Below are 15,487 nucleotides of genomic sequence, written 5' to 3'. Positions count from 1 at the left end.
AAGCATATTCTCATGAACATAGATCAGAGTGAACTAACTGCAGGTCCAGAGAGAGTAGTTGGGCTACCTCATGGCAGTGATATTGTACTGGACAAATCCACAGAGTTACATCCCATAAAGCCTACAATTAATGATGACAGTTCCAGTTTATCACAGCACTTACAAATGTTCAAAATTTCACAATATATCAAAATGCAAACAAGTATCAACACAATCAATGAAACATTACAAAGAAACAATGTGAACAGTAAAATATGCAAATCTAGAGCTTTACATCCATTCACAACCTTGTACAAGTGGTCTTACACAAAGGAAAATGTAGGAACTATCATTGTGTTTGGCAGTTTGGTTGACACAAATCAAAGTTCACTTGAAACATATTTTTTTAGCCAAAAACAAGCATCATTAAGGTGTACATGCAGTCAAAAGTAATCATAATGACAGTATTAAGGACACTTCTTGAAAAGTGTTTAGATATCTCTTTCACATACCATAATGTTCTAATTATTCATTTTCACAGAATAAATATTTTATGAATTGTAACTGCAGTTTCTGCATGAATATTCTGTGGAACAACAGGAAGTAAATTATACCGCATAAGTTAGCAATCTTGTCAGTGATTCACAACCAATAGAGCTAATTCCATGCAAAATATCCTTATGTGACGTTATGTGCTGCCCCAATTTGAATTTGTCATCCAGAAAACTTTCCATGTTAATCACCTAAAACTTGCACCTCAAATACTGCAGAAATGGAAAGTCCATTGATGTGCAGGATTGGTAATCACAGGCTTACAATGTTAGCCAATCAACAGATTGTGATAATACTTAGAAAGTGTGTTTTTTATGCAAACACATATTTTTAAATGGAACAAAGCCTATTGACATCAACAGAGTAACAGTAGGGTAAATTAGAATGTCAGTGCTGTTTGTTGCAGAATTTTAGTGCACATCATTTACAGGAGACTGTATTTTTAAAAGTTTCTACTTGTTTGTGCCATTCAACCTATGTAGTTGCTAGATGTGATATTGTTATGATTGATTATAGTGTGATTGTGTGTTCCTTGAGTGCACTGCAACTTGCTAGTCAGTTAGTGTGTGACAATCCAAGAAGTAGGTCATGGGTGGACAATGGAATTTACCAATGTAGAAAAAGATGGCACACTCGTGGTGTATGGTGAGTGTAGGAATAATGCTGTTTGTTCTTGAATGGAGTATGCAGCAAGATATCCCAATAGATGTCAACCATCTTGGAAATGATTTATCAACTTCTTTAACCAGTTACATGAAACTGGTAGGGTAACACCTAGACAACGTAACAGAAGAAAATAAGTGATGACAGAAGAAGGTGAAATTAATGTTCTTGTTGCTGCTGCAGTTGATCCACATGTTAACTCCTGCACAATAACATGAGGTAGTGGCCTGAGTTAGGCAAGTGTCCAATGCATTCTCCACCAACATAGGTTCCATTCCTATCACATCTCTCTTCATTAACAGCTTAATAGAAATGATTATGGGAATCGTCTTCTATACAAAAGCATTAAAACAGGGTACTTCAGATGTATCATAAATAAGGTTCAGTGAAGAAGCCACATTTATCAATCAAGGGCAAGTAAACCACCAAAACATTCACTATTGGTCTGTTGATAATTCCCATTGGCTTCATCAGGTGGAATGTCAGCGTCAATGAAGTGTAAACATGTGGTGTGGAATAGTGAACCATTAGCTCACAGGCCCATTTTTCATAGACAGAACGCTGAAGATGCATAAGTATCACAACATCCTAACAGACAATCTTCTACAGATGCTAAATAATGTTCCTCTGCAGACTAGGAGGAACCTGTGGTACCAACACAATGGCTGTCCAACCCAAAGTGCATGAAGTACTACAGCATGTTGTAATGGTCGCCTGGTCGTAGATATTGCTAATTGCTATATTCGCACTATTTCACTCCCATTTACGGAGCTTGTTAGCACTTGATGTTAGGTTGGCGCCATTAAAATGCATTGTAGTAATCACTGCTGCTTGCTGGATCTCTGCTGTGTCTCGATGTTGATGCTGGCTCTAAATCTGGTTGTCTAGGGTTAAAAACATGAGGTATCGCATACTTCGGTACAGTAAAGCCTTTAATATGTTCCGTTACAATACCCCCCTCGGGTAATATCATTTACAGAATGTTAATGATATTAGCCGACTAGGACAAATGTGTCAAATGGGTAAAATTTGGAAAAGTCATATGTCCATAGGAAAATATTGCAACTGTCTGCTCTTTTTGAGCCACATAAAAGAAATGAAAACAAAGAACATAAATATAAGTATGGACATGATATATAAACACAAACACTAGAGAAGTCACATGTATGAATATAATATGTACTTGCAAAAAAAGGAAATATTTAAAAAACTTGTCTCCCATTGAGACGCATAGTCAAGACAGTACAAGAACATATTAATACTAAAATTGGACACTTAAATTGGTCACAACATAACACAAACATCAAACTTGGTGAACATCTGATTAACTGTAGAAAATTGTACACAAATCTTATGCCTAAGAACACAATAGTCACAAAATGATGGGTCTTGCACAACAATTTTTTCATTGTCTTTTATTTGGTGCAAGTATGTCCCATATTCAACAATACAAAAGGAAAGTAATAAATGTTTGTCACCTTCTTGCCCGTTGCAAGTAAAGAAGATGTCTCAAAATTTAATATTCAATAGTGACAATATAAATATAAAAACATTCTCTCAGAGATCTGGAACTTCTCCAGGGTCTGTAGGATGAGTGGTAGTTGCTATTAGACACACCCAGTAAAAAACTTTGCTGATAACATGCTTTATGGAAAATGGGTAAGTAACTGTATTCAAACAGGGAAATGTGCTTAACCATGTTCATATGATTTCAATTCAGTGATGTTTCTTAATCCAAATAACCTTCTTGATCTGGGAAAGATAAGTCTATACGCATTAGGATGTGGGCTTTCTTTTATTTTAAATGGACAAATGTCAATGTTTACTTTAACATATGGACAACCTAGCTCAACATCTTTGTCTATTTCAGTATTTTCAAACAATAGATCATTTTCAATTTCTTTAGTTCCTAAGTCTAATGTCTCTTTCCTACACTTAGACACACCCCTCTCTGTTTGCAAAGCATTGAGAATTAAACATAAACCTTTGTTTTCACCTGTTCCTTTTAACACTGTGTTGTCACTTAACAAACTACTGTTTTCACCCCCTTTTTTATAAAGTCCACTACGGATTCTTGTCCACCATGTAGGATACAGGGTTGCACTTACCTTTGCTAATTCTTTCCAAAAGGCATCTTTGTTTATACAGTTTCCATAGTTGTTCCACAAAACTTCTAAAAACTTTTCGCCTTTCTCTTGAAAACACACATTTACATTCCATCCCTTTATATTTTCTTTAATATTATTATTATTACCATTCTCATAGATTAGTGTTTCATAGTTTCCAATAGGCAATAGCTTGTCCTCAGATACACATTCCCTAGTCTGCATTTCACTTACATTAACATCATTATGACCCATGTTTGTCACACCACTTACCTTTACCTCATCATCACTTTTCAATTCTACAAATACTTTTATTTCTTCCTCCACACTCTCATCAACAACATCACTTGATTTAGGATCATTATTTAAATGTCCCTCTATTACTTCTTCCTCCTCCTCCGCAACAACCCCATCTTCAGTTTCCCCCCTATGTATCTGAATCTCAGCAATTGAGTCTTTGGCTCCATTAAACACTTCGCCATCCCCCTTCTTATCAAATAAACCCCCCAAAATAGATTCTATTTGTGGTGTGTCTGACTTGATATTAACACCAGTATCTTTTTCAGCCCAACTATGGAACTCTGCAATACCTTCAACTTCTGCACTTTCACTAACTACCTGTGCTTGAACACTCATAGTATCCCAAAACCTTTTATTAAATTCTAATTTATTCCTTCTAACAACATCAGAGTTTTCATGGTACTTACTCTTTACATTGTATCCTCTCCTTTTCCAGTTTCGGTTATGTGTTGTCCTATCATAATATTGTCTAGCCCCAAAACTACGGACATCTAGTGGGACTGTCCACCGTTTCCCGGCTGGTTCCCTCGGTCTGTCCGTTTGTAGTTGTCGTTTTGTTCACTAGTTTCAGCAAACCCCCTTCTATCTTGTTCTCTTCCCCAATACCTACTTCTATCATTCCTGTTATCTCTCCTCCATCCTCCCTCCTGTGTATTGTTTCTGAAATCATTTTCATATCTCCTATCTTCCCTATTTGGAGCATTATTTCCAGAATTTTCAAAGTCTCTCCTCCCATAATAATCTCTATTTACATTCCTGTTCCACCCCCCATACTGGTTGTTGCCAGAGCCAAATTTTTGGTTATTTTCTCTTTCCAAGGCCCTATCTAATCTATCTACAAATTTCAGGAACTCTTCCATTGAATCGTCTGGTCCATGGACCAATTCCCACTGCAGTCTCTCTGGTAACCTTCTTTAAACATCAATTTGTGTCATAATATCAAAAGAGTTATTCAAGTGAGCAAGCTTTTTCAATTGATCTCTGCAAAATTTTTGCATTCCCCCTACTTTCCCTCTATACACTGGTCCATTTAGAAATTCTGACTTTAATCTGGCTTGTATGGATTGTGACCAAAATTTGCAAATAAATTTAGCTTCAAACTCTTCAAAAGTATACCAAGAATCATTATTCTCATTTGCCCAGGATAGGGCCTCCCCTTCTAGAAACCGTTTTACTAACTTGATTTTTATGTTATCTGACATTCCTACCACAAACATATCCTTACATTGGTGAATAAAGTCAATAGGGTGCAGATTTTCACCAGGAAAGCATTTCACTTGGATGTGCCCATACATTGTATTTTGATTGTAAATCGTTTGTTTGGACATCAATGCGTCCTCCAATTGTGTACATTTAGTGTGCATATTTTCTACTTTTGTATCTACATTAGTGGTATACAGGTTGTATTCTTGTTTAAGGTTTTCTGAAGTTTTGTCTATCCTCTGATCTAATCTTTCAACTTCAGTATCTACTCTGTTGTAGATGACAGCAATGCTGTCTGTGTTAACTTGTATGTTTTCATTTAAACTTTCAACTTTAACTTGAAATTCTTTTCTGAAGTGTATCAACTGTTCTCTTGTGTCCTTACTGAGGGTAGTTTTAATTTCCTCACACTTCTCATTGAGATAAGGACTTAATACATCAAATTTGAAACTTAACTTATCCAGTCTATCTGTGTTTTCTTTCAGTTTCACACTTATTTCTTCACTGGATTGTTTAAGTTGCGAGCTTATTTGAGTTGCAAACCCTGCTAGCCACTCTGTTAAGTTTAAATGTTCACCATCCCCTGTTTCAATTTTTACATTTCCTACGATCTCATCACTCTCAGGTAGAGACATGTTAACTATTAATTATTTTAAATGACAACAACAACAAAATACCTGGCTTTATGCTATGATGTCGTGATCGGTGTTCCTGTTGGTTTCTTCACTTCTATTCGGGTTTATTGAAGCTGAGGTCTTGATTGATGACTTCTGTTGACATTATCCAGACGTTAATCTTCCGAGCAGTGTGATGATGGTTTTTGGTAGTCACACAAACACACTTTATTTATTTATTTAATTTTGACATATTTTCACTGTTGCCACACTGCACAAATAAACTTTGTTTGGAATGCTAAGCACTTACGAAATTTATCGCTGCACTATTATCATCAATGCACTTAAAGATCCCGGATGAGCCCCCACTTTTGTAATGGTCGCCTGGTCGTAGATATTGCTAATTGCTATATTCGCACTATTTCACTCCCATTTACGGAGCTTGTTAGCACTTGATGTTAGGTTGACGCCATTAAAATGCATTGTAGTAATCACTGCTGCTTGCTGGATCGCTGCTGTGTCTCGATGTTGATGCTGGCTCTAAATCTGGTTGTCTAGGGTTAAAAACATGAGGTCCCGTGTTTTTTATGTGCTTTTGATGATAAAGAATGAACGAAACCAACAAATATGTAAACTTCAAATATTTATTTTTCTGGTGGCCATCTTAATTCCACTGTCCACCAAAGACTATGACACAACACAACTTCCTTTACATGTTCTTTGCATTGTTTATCCACCTCAAACAATAACACACTAACACACTGTACCAAAGTGACATTTCGACTGCTTCTCGACCCTTCTTGCTGCTCGTATTTATAACATTGTCAAAGAACTACTAAAACGAGATATAGTTTACAAGTCACATGTACATCTGTTATCATAATTTGTGCAGAAAAGTTATTAATTTGCATCGAGTGACATAATTTAACATGTTATTAAAATGACAGACAGATTTGTTGACTTGACAGAATAATTCTTTGTTACAAAAAGTCCGTTTTCTAGAAGTTTGTCAATTGACTTCTCTAATTTGCATAAATAAGTAATTAACATGAATTATTAAGAAATACATTGGTTTTCGTCTAAAACAGGATTGATTTCGTGAATACTAAGTGAAACCGCTCCTAGTGAACAAATAGGTTTCACTGGGTGACTTTTATTTAAGGAGATCCAAAATACCTAAGTTGTACACTAATTTTCGTACTTCATATTAATTATTTAAGATGAACTTAGTGTTTTTAGATGATGACATTTGCTGTATCAGTGATCAAGTGATATTAACTTTTGTGTGGGTTAATTATTCGGTATAATTTAATGGGTTGACTGTTTATGGAGACATGTTACGCAATCATTGTTAACATACACAATAACTTTTCTATAATCATAAATACTCGTTAAACTGGTTGAATTTGGAGGGTATCACATACTTCGGTACAGTAAAGCCTTTAATATGTTCTGTTACAATGTCTTCACAAATTGTTTCTGAATTGTTGGAGTGGATTCAGAGGACATGTAGCATTGCTTGTCCATTCCCCAGATTTGATGTCTCTAGACTTTTTCCTGTGGGGAAAGCTGCTGTTTAGAAGGACATACCAACTACACCTGATGATTTGCAGTGACATATTACAGCAGTCTGTTTGGACATCTCTGCTGAAATGCTAGCATGTGTGCAGCAGTTGTTCCGTATCAGACTGGAAGGCAAGTCATTCTGAACAGAATCTGTGATGGTTAATGTGCTATCACAGGTATTGTACAAATGTCAGCGTGGGAACTTTTCAAAATACAATACCTTGTAAATGACTCCCACCAAAATTATGCAGCACCACTGACATTCTAATTTAGCCTACTTTTAGTGTTTTAATGTCAGTACGTATTATGTGGCACTACATCCAATAAGGTAGGCAAAACATTTATAATAAATGTGAGGTAGATCAGTCCTGTTAGTCTGTTATTATATGGTCACCAGTTCTCTCAGACCAGATGTTAATACCAACCCTGTGTCAGTGAATTTGAATCATCTGCACATGTGGATTTTCATTTGCCTGAACATGTACGTTGTGCAAGTTTAATACTCTATTTCTAGTAAGCATGCATTCATCTGTGGATAGCACCAAGCTCAGGAATTGTGTCTGAAATACACATTGTTGTAAATACCACTGCACAAAATGTACCCACAGGGGGTATCCTTCTCCCGTAATGCCTGGACTTTCTGCACATCGTATGGTTGGAGCCAGTGCTCTTGGACAACATGTCACAAGCTCTTGGACTATATATCACATGGCACTTTCAACCATGCGCAGTGCCTGTGCTACCTGCCAAGTGCTGGTGGCTGGATCCCCTTAGAACATTGTCAGTACATCCTCATCCAGCTGCAGCATTCAAGCCGAGTGTGGATGACCTGCATCACATTTCAGCACCTACCAGAGTACAAACAGTGGACTGGGGATAGCATTCACAAGTACCAGACACAAAGTGCTACTATGTCATCAAACAATGAACACACCTCAGGCAGAAAATATCTACATGTAGCTTTCTGACTTTCGTGAGGCATTTCTCGATGGACCAGAAGATTAAATGATGTGGGGGACATCTGTTAGGATAACATTCCTCACACAATCTTCATGCTGCTCTCCCATTACAATCTGCTTTGCTGTATGCAAGCACCATGTCAGTCATTTCCGCAGTAGCGTACTGGGACATTTTGCACTGCTGTCAACAATGTTACAGCACTGGCAGGCCATACAAAGTCTACAGTAGGATGTGCACAAGGGCTGTGTGAAAGAAAGACTGTAGTGTAGAGTCTTTTACCGTAGGAAGCAAGTGAGAGGGTGTTGACATGGGTGGCCAGAGTCTTCTTTCTACATCACAAATGTACCCGTGGATTAATATGGTTCTTTATATACATGAGCAGATAGCTGCTACTTAATTTTAATAGAGCCCATATATTGTGGTACAAGCTCATCCGCAATAGTCCTCTTGCAGACAATGTCGGTAATCTTGCTATAATCTGATGCTATGTACTATCGTAGCCTGAGACGTAAACAGAGCCCACACTGCAAATGAATGAGAGATGCCAAACCAGAGTATGAGTTAGTATGTCAGTGACTGAGGCCCTCTGGTCAGTGGCGGCAGCCTAAATACATGCTGTTGAGAAGGCATTATGGCATGCTGCTTGTTGGTTTGTCTCTGGTCTCCCTCATGATAGGCATGCTTGATCCTGTGCGTACTATTGATCTTCTCGCTACAGGTTTCATACTATCGATCTTCTTGCTACAGGTTTGCCAACCGGTGTGCTGGCGGTAGCAACAACTTATGCCAGTACATTCCTCCCTCCTCAAAACACCACACTATTGTCATATAGGGAAGATGAGAATGACAATGGGAAGGGAGGCAGGACGCTGGATGTAGAGACAAGCCAGGAGCCATGACCATGGAGGATAACCTACTCCTGACCATACCCCGCCATCTGGCTTGCAAGGCAACAGGAACATCCTCCAGAAAACTGCTGCCAGAGAAAATGTTTGTTATTCGCGGTTGAACAAAAAAATGCACCTGCCTGGAATCGGCCTTTTCACACACGAGTTTTTTCCTTTCGGAGGAGGAGTTATTGTACCGGTGCTTGGGAGGAAACAAACAAAATTCAAATGAAAGTCTGAATGCATGTGTTTGGAAACTAGCCCGCAAGTATTTGCATTCTGGTGCAAAAACTGAGGAGATTGCGACTTTCCTGGCAGTGAGCAGCTTCAACGAAGGATATCCAGCAATTCCTAAAACCATGACAACGATGGACGTCACCCTGGGACTCTATTCAACGCAGTTCGCCAAGCATTCGGACGACCACCGGATTCGTGCGGCCGGAAAACCGCTTGTCACCGGCCATACGAGTGGCTCTGGAGTAGCGCAAGATAGGCAGATCGAGCAGAACGCTCTCTATGAGGAAGAGGAAGGACTAGTTTATGGACCTGGAATAGCAGATTGAACGTAAGTTGCATACTATTGCATTTATATGTAGTCAAAACTTTAAACGCGTTTTTCTCGAAAATGACTTTTTTTTATTGCGCGGTATCGTAACTTCAAATTTACTGAACCGATTGGCATGATTCTTTCTTTGTTTCCGACGAAGTTAACTAAATTGTCTAGGAGTTGCACCACTTTTATTCCGATCCATCAACTATAAATATTTTTACTTGGCCGACGAGGTCGAAAAGTCGACGAAAAAACCCTATTTTTGTTCAAATGGCAGCAATTTTGTTTCCTATGGTCCAAATAACTTAAGCAAGGTACAACTCCTAAAGAATATTATGTATTTCGCTAACGTCAACTCAATTTTGATTTCAGACGAGCCGGCTGGTCTGTGACATACGCCGCGCGGAGGTCTACATCGCAATTTTGTTTCGTTCCGACGGCACTTCCGCCTTTGCTCTTCGACATTTCCGCTCGAAAAAATTCCAGTTTGTAGAGGAAATATCAATAACTATTTTGACCAAATTTGACATTGGTATCTATAACACATTCAGAGAAAAAAATTTCAAAGAACATGTTTTTTTCGGGCCAAAGATAGTAAACCTCTCCTTAAAGTATCCAACATGAACAGCAAGTATCCCAACACACTTTCTGACATCGAAAGGCCCAACAGATCATCAAAAAATATGTTATTTGCAGATGATACAAGCATAACTATAAGTGATGACAGTAAATCCTTATTCACTACAGCTGAAAAGTTCTGAAGAATGTGCAACAGTGGTTTTACGCTAATAAGTTAACACTCAAATTAAATAAAACAAATTACATACAGTACGGTAAAGTAAATGAGAAAGTTGATCACCATTTGTCACTGAGTGACCATGAAATAGGGGAAGTCTGGTCTACAAAATTTTTGGGCATGTACATTGATCAGCACTTGAGCTGGAAAGACCATGTCACATACATATCCAAAAAAACTCAGTTCAGCATGTTTTGCACTGATAATAATTTCTAGAGATTGCAGTGCGCAGAGTGTACAAGATTAGTGTATATGGCTTTTTTTGATTCTATTATCTCGTGTGGAATAACATTCTGGGGTGCAACTAAATGTCGTGTGAGAGAGGTTTTTAAATTACAGAAAAGAGCCATTAGAATTATTACACGCAGCTCTCCACAAACACACTACAAGCCCTTGTTCATGCTGCTAAACATACTTACAGTACCATCTTTGTACATACTAAAAATCATATTGCGTACAAGAACACACTTGAGTAGTTTACATGTAAATTCAGATCTTCATGACTACATTACATTTATCTGTAAGAATCTGCATGTAGAAAGAACAAGAAAAACAAAAACTCAAAAACATGTGAACCAGTGTTGAATAAAGCTTTATAATGCTCTGCCACTCTGCATCAGGGGAACAGTAGATGAAGGAAAATTTATGTCAGAGTTAAAAAAGTATGTGATAAATTAATGTTTTTATAGCATAGCAGAATATTTTGAATCTATAAATCACTAACTGATAGTAGTATTGTCAATATCATGTTGTTCTCATTGTCAGTTCTATGTCTTGTTCATACTCTTTTAACTCTGAAGTAAGTGTAATATGTGTTTTCCAAAATATACTAAATAAATATATAGTAAATTCATCACATATGGTACATGTTAAAAGAGCATGTCAAACAACAACCCATTAATTCAATGTTTTAATTTTCAACATATTATATAATGTTAATTTTATATATTTGATAGAAATTTGTAATATTCTGCTGTGCATATTCTGGACAGTATTATGACAATTCCTATATCATGTAAATGGTGCAAAGGATGATAATAAATGAAATGAAATTGAAATGCTTTGATCAATGGTTGCCAAGATATCATGTGAGAAAAGCATGAGTAGCATTTGGAATGACCAGGTCCTTACTGGTTGACATCAGGGATGTCATTCATTTGAGATACCACATTGTGTTTGAGCTCTAGGATTTTATAATAGATAGATGTCAAACACATTGGATGGTGTAGTTTTGTGAAGCACTTACTTTTCTTTGTGTGCGTAACTTGGACATTCTTCCAATTACTTGGTAGAGTGTTTTTCATTTGTGGGATCTATAGTACATTGTGGTTAAATGACAGGCTACCTCATCCGCAAATCCCATATAAAATCTAATACGAATACCATTGGACACTGGAAATTTCTTCAGTTTTAGAAATTTCAGCAACTTCTACCAATATCTATATCATTCATCTTTGCAGTAGTTCTGAATTTACTTCATGGAGGAAAATTTGATAATGGAGTTAAGGATTTCTGCTTTTGCATTACTGTGTTCAATTGCAGTTCTTGATTCATCTTTGAGTGTCTGGATATTAACTTTGGTGCCACTGACAACCTTTACAATGGCTCTGAGCACTATGGGACTTAACTTCTGAGGTCATCAGTCCCCTAGAAGTTAGAACTACATAACCTAACTAACCTAAGGACATCACACACATCCATGCCTGAGGCAGGATTCGAACCTGCGACTGTAGCACCTAGAAACGCTCGGCCACTCCGGCCGGCAACCTTTACATATGACCAGTATTTCTTCGAGTTTTGTATTATGTCTTTTGATAATATTCTGTTGCAGTAGTAATTCAGTGCTTTAAAAAACTGCCCTTTTCACAGTCAAACAAACTCACGTAACAAACTAAAAAAATTTATGACAAATGTAGTATATATATATATATATATATATATATATATATATATATATATATATATATATATATATATATATATATTAGTTTTGAAAGAGGGTTATTCCTAAAGAATTGTTGAAAGCATCATAAGATTATTTGGTCTGCAGTTGGAATTAACTTCACAAATTCTATTGTAATAAGACAGGTGCTATTCCTGCAAGTTAAGCTGCAATGAGTTATCAACTAATTATGAAGATGGCCTGAGAACACAGGAAGGAAGGTTACCTTCCCTCAAGTCAACAAGAAATTACAATACTCTCCCAGAATCAGCATTGTAGCCAAAGTAATTATGAGGTTTCAACACTCTAACATCTTTCAACATAATGCACTGTGCCTGTGCAATTTATAATTGTATGAGACCAGTATAGTTAACAACACAGAATATTCATTCTTCATTGAAAATGACTAATATTTCAGTGGTCATGTGCCAATAAAACTTTCAGGGCACATCTTTCACATTTAATGTGGTAATGTTATTAAGTTAAATGAGGTAATCTCACACATCACCAATAAAAGTTATGTATTTAGATAGTGTTTAGGGTAAGTAACATGCAAGTTGTGGGATTACTTGGTAAGAGCTCAAGGGGAACTAAGTTGTTGAGTTCAAGCTATGTACTATCTGTTGTTGACATCTCGTGTTCTCTGCAAATTACTCACCAAAAAACAATGTTAATAATATAACGTGTATTGACACATACAGTACCAATATATAACCTGAATGGTGATGTAAAACAACCAGTCCAAAATGAGGCACAACACAATGGAAAGAACTTAAAGCAGACCTCTGAAGAAACAAGTACCCTATCATGACAAACTGAGCAAATAGTTGTTATATGCAACTATATACAGATATGACATCTACCAATATATGTAGTATAGGCCATTCACATGTGTTACTATCTATAGTGAATTCGTTAAAGCAATTATTGTCACATCATTTGCAAAATGAAGCAACTGTTGTTTGCCACTGTACATATTATAATCTCAAAACCACAAATACAGTTAATAATTAGTTACAGGTATCAACATCTCGAAATAGAACCTCCTTTTCAGATATGACTTCCATTTCATCAGACTACATGGAATGTTTTTCTTGTACTTGTTTTTATTTATTAGGCTACAAGTTTCTACACCATCCATCATTAATATGAATAAAAACTATCGCTCTTTTAAGAATTTTTAACATTGTGCAGCCCTGTCAGCAACTGTGATAATTGAACAAGTAACATGTCAGCCTCAGCTGCAAATAGAAACCAAACATTACCCAGGTTTCAGCCAAAATAATTTGGCCTTCTTCAGAAGTGAGTGACACTCAACTACTGCATGCCAAAGTTTGACCATGTCAAGTATAAAATTGTAGCACAGTTTTATACTTGACATGGCCAAACTTTGGCATGCAGTAGTTTAGTGTCACTCGCTTCTGAAGAAGGCCAAATTATTTTGGCTGAAACCTGGGTAAAGTTTGGTTTTTATTTGCAACTGAGGCTGACATGTTATATGTTCAAATATCGCTCTTTTATTTTTTGGTCTTCCTCTCACTACCACACATAATTAAATCTTACAATCTTGTCACTCTGATGAAGACTGCATATCAGAGTAAGCTAAAACCAAACAATTAAGAGTCACTGTGTCACACTCAAATACTTTGAGTAAGTTGTTAATTTGTATGGTAGAAATAATATTTAAACAAAGAATCTGTTATTTATAAAAAAAATTGGCATGTTTAAATCACTTTCTCTTTATACTGTAGGCAACATTTTCAACTTTCTTCTGAAGGAAAAATGAGTAATGCAAGACTTCATTATTTGTCTGAATGCTGTACATACTCTTCTGAAATAATTTCTTCTACGACATAATGAAAAGAAATATTGCTGGTGTTTTGTTTCTTAGAATGGTTTAGCATTAAATTTGATGGAACTTTTGGAACAAATTGCTTGTGATTTCCAACCAATAAAAGAGTACTCTCTTCTCCCTGAAAATAAGAAGATGTTAATGTTCCGTCAAAAGCAATGAACAACCACAATTGGAACAATTTAATTAAGTTACCTCATCTTCTAAGTTGTCTTCTAAGTCTTTGAGTGAACCATCATTGCTATGATCATAACTTTGCATTATTTTACTTCTTGCAGGAGAAAGTGCATTTTGTTTTTTGGACGGTGGTGCAACAATGCCACTTGGAACCTTGGGAACAAATGGCTTATGAGGTGCAGTTAAAGCAAGTGATTCACTTTCAACCTGAAGTAGGAAATATGATATTACTGAAAAGGAAAGAAATATATTTCTGACTCTGAACAGCCAAAGATAAATAATTTCACCTGGTACTCTAACTCTTCATTGGACCCTATCAATTCATTTCCTTTTGGATGCCCATCATCTGGAACCATATTCTCTTTCCCTTTACTTGAGCTTCCACTTTTTCTTTTCACTGATCTTTGGATCCACTTGTCTGAAACACAATAGCACTTTATCCATGAAGACCCTAAGTCTTTACAACTGTTTACAAACATGTCAACAAAAAATGCACAACTGTGAGCAACAAATGGTGCTTAATTGCAGTGTTTATATTATAATTAGCCAATTTACTGTGTGTGTGTAATGCTAAAGAATGCTATCACTAATTAAATTAGCTGAAGATAATGGTCTCAACTGAATAGTCAGTGCTAGATAAACTTTAAATTCATATTCTTACTTAGTTACATAAGATGTACATTTTCTTTGATCTCTACTGAGAAAAGTTTGATTATTAAATCAACTATGTTAAAAGAATTGTGACATCATTAATTTATTAAGTTAAAAACTGGGTAAACATCATTGCAGTAAGATAGTCGATATGTGATATTATAAGATGCAATATTATTAATAATGCGATCTATCAAGTCACACATTTGAATTATTGTTGATGTACTGGGGGCATAAATTAACTTTACTTCTAACAATTTCAGGGATGAATAAAAGTGAACTAAGACCATTATGATAACAAAAACCAATGTCATTTAAATTTTCTTTCCTCTCCCATTCTCTCTCCCTCCCTTCCCCTCCCCCTCTCCTGTGTGTGTGTGGGGGGGGGGGGTGAACGCATGTGCATGTGTGTGTGCTAGTATATAATTTTTTGCAGACAACCCACTGAATACAAGTAGTTAACTGCATTAGGTACAACTTTCAATGTAAATCAGTTCTTGGAAATGGAGTTTCAGTTCCAAATCACTTGGGACTTATATATAAAAAAATACCATGATGTGAATGAAAATGGTATATTATTAATGATGATAGTAGTTAACTGCAATAGGTACAACTTTCAATGTGAATCAGTTCTTGAAAATTGAGTTTCAGTTCCGAATCACAAGGGACTTATATATAAAAATACCATGA

At 36.4% G+C, this 15,487-nt stretch overlaps 1 protein-coding gene across 1 annotated transcript; it reads right to left on the bottom strand.

Moving 5' to 3' along the window:
- Positions 1-13,919: 13,919 nt before the first annotated feature.
- On the bottom strand, positions 13,920-15,087 carry LOC126188654 (uncharacterized). Its single transcript, XM_049930257.1, has 4 exons — positions 15,002-15,087; positions 14,434-14,644; positions 14,165-14,353; positions 13,920-14,090 (listed from the first exon to the last, which is right to left on the bottom strand). Exons 1-4 carry the CDS (start codon positions 15,085-15,087, stop codon positions 13,920-13,922), a joined length of 657 nt encoding a protein of 218 aa, XP_049786214.1.
- Positions 15,088-15,487: the final 400 nt, after the last annotated feature.

The sequence above is a fragment of the Schistocerca cancellata genome, chromosome 5 (genome assembly GCF_023864275.1).
Source record: "Schistocerca cancellata isolate TAMUIC-IGC-003103 chromosome 5, iqSchCanc2.1, whole genome shotgun sequence".
NCBI classification, from domain to species: domain Eukaryota; kingdom Metazoa; phylum Arthropoda; class Insecta; order Orthoptera; family Acrididae; genus Schistocerca; species Schistocerca cancellata.
Note: the sequence above shows the minus strand (reverse complement) of the source record. Positions and strands in the feature narration are given on the sequence as shown.